Source organism: Penaeus japonicus, unplaced genomic scaffold (assembly GCF_977035675.1).
Source record: "Penaeus japonicus unplaced genomic scaffold, GWHDUDI00000001_assembly GWHDUDI00000008, whole genome shotgun sequence".
Classification (NCBI taxonomy): Eukaryota; Metazoa; Arthropoda; class Malacostraca; order Decapoda; family Penaeidae; genus Penaeus; species Penaeus japonicus.
This window is the reverse complement of record NW_028234410.1, coordinates 22,660,123-22,670,122: the sequence shown is the minus strand read 5'-3', so window position 1 is coordinate 22,670,122 and position 10,000 is coordinate 22,660,123. Positions and strand designations below refer to the sequence as shown.

At 37.5% G+C, this 10,000-nt stretch overlaps 2 protein-coding genes across 2 annotated transcripts in view; one reads left to right on the top strand and one right to left on the bottom strand.

Moving 5' to 3' along the window:
* The window catches only part of LOC122250667 (uncharacterized), a 40,733-nt gene extending 39,274 nt beyond the window's left edge, over nt 1–1,459 (top strand). The window contains exon 9 of the mRNA XM_086539384.1: nt 1,245–1,459. Within this exon, the coding sequence (XP_086395510.1) occupies nt 1,245–1,319 (75 nt within the window). The 3' untranslated portion in view covers nt 1,320–1,459. The remainder of the gene's footprint in view (nt 1–1,244) is intronic.
* The window catches only part of LOC122250272 (two pore potassium channel protein sup-9-like), a 456,730-nt gene that overhangs the window by 303,038 nt on the left and 143,692 nt on the right, over nt 1–10,000 (bottom strand). The window lies entirely within an intron of this gene.

Here is a 10,000-nt window from a genome sequence, read left to right as displayed (position 1 = left end):
AAGAATTTACAGGCTTTTCGGAGCGGGAAAGATTTGAAATAAGGTGATCACAGCACATTTCTTTATTGTTATAGTGTGTATAAATAAAATCTATCTATCTATCTATATGTTTCTAACTCTCTCTCTCTGTAATTGTGATTCAAATATCAAAGTTAATGTGTTCAGCAAACACGAAAAAAATATATATTCCAGTCTATAAACATCACTGAATGCTTGAAACATCTCACATAAACAAGTATGTGTGTGTGTGTGTGTGTGTGTGTGTGTGTGTGTGTGTGTGTGTGTGTGTGTGTGTGTGTGTGTGTGTGTGTGTGTGAGAGAGAGAGAGAGAGAGAGAGAGAGAGAGAGAGAGAGAGAGAGAGAGAGAGAGAGAGAGAGAGAGAGAGAGAGAGAGAGAGAGAGGAGGATAGAGAAAGAGAGAGGGGGGAGAGAGAGAGCATCAGATAAAAAAAAAAAAAAAAATCCGCATTGGTCAATGATTTTGATACAAATTACCAGGGCCTAATCGCGGCAGATAATTTTCCTAAATGAAAAACAGCTCTTCGCTGATGTTGCAACCTCAAATAACCATTATTTTACAGTTTGGTGATGTATCACTCAAGGGATAGAAGATATAATGGAAACTGTGCCTTTATTTGACTCACAATTTCTCGTAGTTTTATTCCCCTATATAAGGGTGGACAACTTGCAAGAATTTAATTTGGTTGAGTGGACCCATTGATATATTGTACTGCTCAGACTAATTGCACTGGCTTTTTTTTTCTCTTTTTTTTAGTCCTTTATTTACCACCCTGACTAAATGCAAACGCGTAGGCAAAATTTGATACATTTCGTGTTTGGTCATAATGACATATTCCTTCATCTATTGATTTATCACCTAAGTATACTGATTAGGCGAAAGTAGGCATTGATATATTTGATAAATGGTTATGATAAAATATTACATTCCGAATTTAGGATATAGGTATATGTGCTTGTGCGTCAGATGATATGAACTTGTTACAAAACTTTGCGTACCTCATGCCAGGTGGTCCAAAAAGCTGTAACATAACGTACATATAACGTACAAATGTTCTGTAAATTCTATACTTAGCTTCTTCTGTTGACTTTTTGTATTCGAAATGCGGAAATGAGTCCCCGTAGAGTATAACAGAGTAAAATGACACTTTCCTGGTATCATTTCTAGCTTAAATCGCTTGCACTCAACTGTTACTTTCTCCTTCAATTGATTTTTTTTCCTTCAGGTGTGCGACAAGATCCAGGGCTTTCGGCTGGGCTGGGCGCTCGGAGCGGCCCTTAACTATCTCCAGAGGCACTGACGGCGCGCGATAAATTCCTCCTGAGAAGCATCTCCCCCGGGACTCGGGCTCCCTGCAGCTACTTCGAAGACGCAGTCAGAGCCCACCAGATACACGCAGAACCTCTGTTTATATATATATATATATATATATATATATATATATATATATATATATATATATATGTATATATATATTAATATATATTATTGTGTGTGTGGTGTGTGTGTGTGTGTGTGTGTGTGTGTGTGTGTGTCTGTGTGTGTGCGTGTGTATATATATATATATATATATATATATATATATATATATATATATATATATATATATATATATATTTGGTGCATCTCTGTAGGTGCAAACTCGTCAGCTCTCCCTATGGTCACGTGGGGATATCATTGGCTATATCGGGAGACCACAGAACTCCCACGAGTTACTCGAATGTTCCATCAACTGTTCCCTGCAGCTGTCTAGAAAAGCATCCGGTTTTAGTTGCGTTTTTTTTTCTTCCTCCATTTTTTCCTTTCATTTTTTACATTCACTTAGTCTCTTATCATTTTCCTTAATAGAGACTAATAAACAGTCATGAAATCAATTGGAAAAGTCTCTGAAGTTCTACTCTGAGAGAGAATCAGTTATTTATTTTTGTGGATGACTAGGTAGTTGTGATCAAACACCTTCTTGAGAATGTTTTTTTCTTTTACAATTATTATTACGTCGCAGTGATTATGGTTCAGTCCAGAAACAACTGCAAGGACCACCTTTAGTTGGCCGCTTCTTCAATGAACCCAGAATTAAGGTTATATCTTCGTCACATCTATCACCGAGTGGAAATTATCATCATTCATTCACTATAATTTGTTCCCTTTCACCTAACTAATTGAGCCTTTTCGGAGTGTAATTATCCATACGTGAACTACTAATTGCTAGTCTCCCTCAGCTAATGGCTATTTTCCTACTCCTATTCGCATAGTCATCATTATCATTGATGTCATTTCTGGGACGTTTATTGATCCTTCACGGGTGCCTGCGAGCCTTCAAGTCTTCAATTAGTTGCATTTTGTTGCACGTTTGTAAATGTACCCCCTCCCCCTCTGTTTTGCGTTCTTTTGCCGGCCCGTTGCCTCATTCATTGCTCTCTCGCTTCACACGAGCGGTCATTTCGTATCATTTACCACTTGCGTTCCCTTCATTTTTTTCTTTTTTTCTATTTCTTTCTCTTTCTCTTCCTCTCTCTCTCTCCCTTTCCCTCTCCCTCTCACCCTTTTCCTCTCCCTCACTGCATTTCCCTCTCCCATCTCCCAGACTTCTTCCTATACCTTTCTATCTCTATCCTCTCTCCTTCCCTCTTTACTCCTCCTTACTGTGTTTCTCCCTCTTTCACCTTTTGCCCTACGTCCACTTCTTCCTTCTTCCTTCTCTCCGGATGGGGCGAAGGGAAAAAGAAAAAAAGGAAGAAAGGGGAGGACGGAAACACAAGTCATTAACGATTTCCAGCGAGTCATTATCGGCAATTTTCCAAAACCTATTAATCCTGCGACATCCCGATGACTTCTCGAGCTCTCCTCTCCGTGACGTGTGTGGTGAGAGAAGGATTCTTGTCGCAAATGATGGTGGTGGTGGTGGGGGGAGGGGGGGGGTGTCGTTGCCTCACTCTCTATGATTCTTTTTCTCTCGATCCTTGGCTGGATATCTTTCAATCAGTCAGTCTCTCTCTCTCTCTCTCTCTCTCTCTCTCTCTCTCTCTCTCTCTCTCTCTCTCTCTCTCTCTCTCTCTCTCTCCCTCCCTCCCTCTCTCTCTCTCATTCCTACCATTGCACCCTTCGTCCTCATCTCTTCCCCCCCTTCTTTCCTTTCTTCGCTCCCCCCTCTCCCTCCATACACCCCCCCCCACCCCCACCCTGTCCCAGTTCATACAAAATCAACCCAGAATCGTGTGATCGCCGCCATTTTTGTTGATGTAAATGCCCTTCCCCCAACTGGAAGACTTTTTAAATTGTTTCGCGTAGTAATCCCGTTCATAAATAGAGCAAGATGCATTAATGTGATAGTTTTGGGGGCAATTCAAACAGAGGCTGGAAATAATCAGATGCTTCTTCTTATTGTCATTATCGTTGTTATGATTGTCACAATTGTTGTTTGTATTAGTAACTGTAGTAGTATATTATCATGGTCATTACAATAATCATTATCCTTATCATTGCTCTTATCATTATTATTATTGATAATACTATTATTATTATCATTATCATTATTATTATTAACATCATCATTATCCTTATTATCATCATTACTATCATTATTTTTACTCTCATCATTATTATTATTATCATTATTATTATCATCTTTATCATTATTACTAGTATTATTATCATCATAATTATTACTATCAATATCATTACCATCATCTTTATTATTATCATTGTCATTATTACCATGCTTATGAGTAATATCATTTTTGATATAATCATTTTCATCATTATCATTATGATAATTATAATTATTGATAATGATAATGTAATAATAATAATGAGGATGATGATAATAAAGATGATGATGATGATGATGATGAAGATGATGAAGATAATGGTGATAATGATGATGATGATAATGATAATAATAGTTATAATAATAATGATAAAATAACAATGATAATGATAATGAAAGTAATGATAATAATGATGACAATAACAGTAATAATAATAATGATGATAATAATAATTATATTAATAATGACAACAATAATGATGATGATAAAGGTAATGGTAATGATAATGATATTGATAATATTATCATTATTATCATTACTATTAATACTGGTAGTAGTAATACTATTACTACTGTTATTATGTCATTATTTTTTCGGCTAGTCTAGATCAACAAATCAGCGTAGCCATCTTTACAATGGGAAGATAGTAAAAAAATGAAATGAGAAAAATATGCAATAAGAAGAAATAAACGAGAAACATGAAAATATAATGAAGGAAAACGAGGAAGATTCAAAGAAGAAAACATATAGTAAAAAAAAATAATAATAATAATAATAAAAAAGGGAATCGGTGAAAAAAAATCAAAAGAAGATGAAAAAAAAAACACAATAAGGCTTAAAACAAAAGAAAAAGAAAAACAAGAGCAATTGGGGAGAAAACACAAGAAAAGAAAAAAAAAATCTTCCCTATACGAACTTTTCAAGAGATTTTGTGCGAAAGAGGATACAGAGAGATTTAGTCCGGGAGAAATATTGTTTAGTCCTAACAAGCTTATTTGTCTCTCCACTCCGCGTCCCGACCTGGAAAACCGCCCTTTCTTTTCCTTTTCCGATTCTTTATCTTTGTGTCTATGGGGGTGGGGGTTGTGCTTGTGGGGGGGTGTAGGTGGGGATGGGGGTTGGAATGAGGGTGTGAGGCTGGTGTGTGTTTGTGTGGGTGATTGTGTGGGTGATTGTGTGGGTGATTGTGTGGGTGGTTGTGTGTGTGTGTGTGTGTGTGTGTGTGTGTGCACGCGGAACACACTGACACATTTGTTTCTTTGTTTTTCGCATGAGATGAACAGCAAGCGCCCCCGTCTCTCAATCTCGTCCAGTGAAAGGAGTGCCGTTTTGGCTTTCATCCCGCCGCTATTCAAGGGGCCTTTCCTCTATCATCACCATCATCACGTGCGTAAGAAACTTGGCCAGTTCTCAGCGCTTATGAAAGAAAGTGAGAAAAAAAGACACATGTCGGCTTTAAGTTCGGGTGAATTGAGATCATCCTGACGCATCGCGCCGTCTATATATCTGGCGGAAGTAATCGCGCACACCAGGATTAACGCTTGTAATTTCCTCGATAATTTCATCACATAATCGCACGCTCGTACATATACGGACACACATATGCACGTACAGTCACACACACACACACACACACACACACACACACACACACACACACACACACACACACACACACACACACACACACACACACATACACGCACATCTATACTCACATGCACACGCACACGTATCCATACACACGCCCGCACTCGACCACCGGTCATATCCATCCGAAATTGGATAACCGCAAGAGCATATCACTTTCCTGGACACAAAGTGGATTCGCGTCTTTTGTCCATCCTCTGGCTATCCCTTCATCCTTTGCAAATGGGAAATTCTTTTTCAGTGAAATAAATTCGCAACTTCCAATATTACCATAATCAGCCTCCCTTATTACCCCTTTATTTGCATAATAATCATCATTACCCTCATTATCATTATCACGATTTCCATTTGATTACAACACTGGAAGGAAATAAATGGAATTATGATTTTTGTTCAACAAACTCAAAAGAACTAGGAGAATCTATTGATGTGAAGAAACTTAAGCGACAATGCTGGTACGTAAAAGTACACACAAGTGGTACACATAAGTACATACAAGTGGTATATGTAACCACAGACAAGTGGTACACGAAAGTGTTCCCCTGAAAACATATCGTGCATATAAGTGCCGCATATGTATTGTCAATGTGTTATTCTGAAAATATATAGTACATATAAGTGGCGTATATACTATCAATGTGTTGTTTGTGAAATATAAGCACGCGCAGTTGCCAAAAAGTGAGTGCTGGTAAAATACTAAATGATAATTCGTAGGTCTTAGGCGAGGGCACTGCTGGAATTTTGCCTTATAAAAAACACTCTTTTGGAAAGACAGGCATTCTTTCTTGTCTGTTTGGTGACCTTACTGTTTTTTCGTGTTTTTTTTCACCTTGTCACGCATGACTTCTTCGGAGTCTGGACGATTTCTATTCGCGTAAAACTTTTCTAAAGAATAAACATAAAAAAAAATAAAAATAAAAAAAGAACGCCAAGGAAAAGTCTTCGAAATGTATTTGCAAATCTGCTAACTAGCCCTTTCTCTCACTGTTAATCTAGGCATAAGTGCAAATTATGGAATCTACTAACTTTTCTTGCAGTTAAAAAATAATAGATAAATAAAAACAACACCACAGAATTGACCCTGACAATGTGGTGCAGCAAAGTCTCACAAAGTAAAGGTAAAACTATAAAAAGTGTGACGTATGAATAGAACATATTTGTTTTCTACCTCATGGAAACCACATCTGCCATTACAACCTAAGTTAGTGTAAGTTGTTAAGTTCCTTCCATCAAGTTATGTTACTGTACTTTTATTTATACTTACCAATATGACTAAGGTGATGAGAGAGTAACACATTAAAAGACCAATTTTGAATTCTGAAAGTCTTTCCTTATCCTTGATAACCTTCGTCAAGCAGTAATATATCATCCGTGATGATTTGAGTGAATAACAATGAAAACATATAATCTAAGAAGATTACAGCTAGTTAAGAACACACATAGTAACAAAACTCGTATTTGCAATTTCCAAAAAAGAATCGTATCTCTAAACATAAACTGTACAAGCATCATAACCCATTTACACAATACAACCGCTTACACCAGGAAATAAGACCAGAGTACCGTCATCCAGCAGTCTTAATACCTTGCTATCAGCCCTGATATTAAATTTAACAGTCTAAATACCTTATCACTATCCTTAAGACCAAACTGAACGATCTCAAGCGCTCGTTATTGGACATCGAAGTGATAAACAAACCCCCGAGAGAGAAACAGGTCAACGAGGTCATCCCCTCGACCTTACGATGACGCAATACCCTTGATCGAATGACCTCGGACGCGACTTTACTTGCTAGTTTAAAATCTTTCTGTTATAACATTGGCTAAAATTACGTTTGGTTGAAGGTTAATGTTGCGGAATTAGGCGATTTGATGATCGCACTTGAAGACAAAATAAGATAGACTCATTTTAGTTTCCATTCTTCTTCTATTCCTTTCTCTGCTTTATATCTACTTCTTTCTTTTTCTTCGTCTTTTTTTCTTCCTTTCTCTTGTATTACTCTTCCTCATTTTTTCTCTCCCTTTCTCTCCTTGGTCTTTACTTTTCTTAACTTTTGTTATCATCATCTTTGTTCTTCGTTTTTTCTCCTTATCTTCCTCTTTCTTCTAAACCCATTTCCTCTCCTTCCTTTCCCCGCCACTATCACCTGGACCGCGAGTTCTGTAATACACATGGAACTGACGTGACCAGACCAGCGTGCCATAATCGGCCAAAATGAACGAAGGAGAAATAGATGGAACGAAGCAAACTAGTTCTCATCAGATGCACACGTGAAGAAAATTACGCCACAAGTGACTCACTGGAAATACTTCTATCTTTCAACACCCAGAAGAAAGTACGTATCCCTGTGTACACAAAATTAACGGTCCTTCGCAAATTGGGGAGCTGTCAGATACACCTGAGACTTAAAAAAAACAGACTGGTTTTCCTAACAAACAGCACGCTGTTTTTCTTCGGACAGCTGTATTCGATTTAATATTTTATATGGTTTTATACCGTACAACATCGGAAAACATTTGTACCCTGTAGCCTAAGGTCATCCTAATCACACTGTGGATGCTCTTTCTATTGCTCCTGGAAAACTGTATCTATTTTATCCTTTTTTTGGAGAGGAAGGGGGTCGTACGGCGAAATCGCTCATAACTGATTAATAAAATAAAAAAAATATATGAGTAACCCAAGCAAACTTCCTCAGTCCATATAAAACTGCCCAACCAAGAACCCTTCTCTATTATGCCGACCTTACGTGGATGGTACCATTCTGTGTTTTGAAATACCACTAACATGAAATACAGGGATGATAATTATTGTTTTGCTCTTGCATTGATAGGTGCAAGAACCGCAGACGATGCGCTGTCTGGTCAATGTGAGTGTACTTGTAAAGCTTTAGACATCTAATTGAAAGGGCTTAAGGTATTAAACAGTTCCATGCTTACATAGTTTTTTTTCCCAAAGTCGACACACACACACACACACACACACACACACACACAAACACACACACACACACACACACGCACGCACACGCATACACACACACACTCACATATGTATATGTATATATATACATAAATAGATAGATAGATATACTTATATATATATATACATATATAGGTATATATATATATATATATATATATATATATATATATATATATATATATATATATATATAAAGAGAGAGATATACACATTTCGGTGACTGTGCCAGAGAAGTGGTACATTTGATTATGCAAGCCTCTTTAGATCTTGTTCACCAATAACCCTAGTAATTAGATCCTTTTATGGACTCGTGTCTAGTTCGCACAACATGTTACCAAATAGGTGATTCCACATGTATTGATATTGAAGCAACCAGCAGATTAAATTATGACAACTAAATTAAAACATATGGGAAATTCCCGTAGAGTTTTGAATTATTTATTCTACGGCGACAGATGACCGATTATTAATTTTCTCTATATTCTGACTTATTTTACCCCTAAAAAGCACCCACATGCACACACACACACACACACACACACACACACACACACACACACACACACACACACACACACACATATATATATATATATATATATATATATATATATATATATATATATATATATATATATATAGTATATATATATGCATATATATGTATGTATATATATATATATATATATATATATATGTATGTATACACATCGATATCTATTATTCTACAGCACTACATCCTTTCTTTAGTTACTCTTGCTTGTCTTTTTTATTATTTTCTGAAGCTTCTGGCAATCGGCTCTTCTCCAAAGCCAAACGAAAATCGATCACGGCTTCGAGTCATTTATCACGAAAATAGGACTTCTAAAGTGAAAGTAAAGTGCCAGGCATCATCCGAGGGGAAGGGTCTAATAGTCAGATACAGAAAAAAAAAACATTATATCAGTAAATGTAAGGGATAGTAAAGTCACTCACAAAAAAAAATAATAATAAAAATACGTAGGCACACACGCGTGCGCCGTTGCACACGGAAATACACACACATATATACATGTATCTACATATATGTGTGTGTGTGAGAGAGAGAGAGAGAGAGAGAGAGAGAGAGAGAGAGAGAGAGAGAGAGAGAGAGTGAGAGTGAGAGTGAGAGTGAGAGTGAGAGTGAGAGTGAGAGTGAGAGTGAGTGTGTGTTTTTTTTTCTTTGTTACATTTGTTACAATATAGATTCTCATTTTCATTATAATTTTTTATTCATTTTCACCTTTCTAAGACGCATTCTCTCTGCCCGCCACCTGCAGAAGACTTCACCTGCTCTATCTTCTTCATTTCTCTGTTCTCTCTTCTGCATTCATTCCTCACCCCCACCCCCCTTCCCTATCCTCCTATCTTGCACCTTCCTCTTCCTCTTCCCCTCCCCCATCCTCTCTCCCTTCAACTTCCCCTTCCTCTTCCCCCTCCCTTCCCCTTTGCCTTTACCTTTTCCTTCAACTTCTCCTCCCCCTCCTTCTCCCCTTCTCATCTACCTGCACTTTCCCTTTCCCTCCCCCTTCCATTACCCTTACCCTCCCCCTTCCACTTCCCCTTCCCCTCTCCCAGTTTTATCTGCGCCTGGCCTGTTCTCTCCGTTTGACGCTTGCTCTCTCTCTATTGAGGCTTTTCTAGCTGTGCGTTTTCCATCATCTTTTGACACAGGTTTCTATTAGGAATATATTCGATTTTTGTTTTCTTCTTCTCGTTCTCCATTACTCTTTTCATATTCTTTTGATCGCCTTTGCTTCCTCTTTTTTTCTCTCTCTCCCT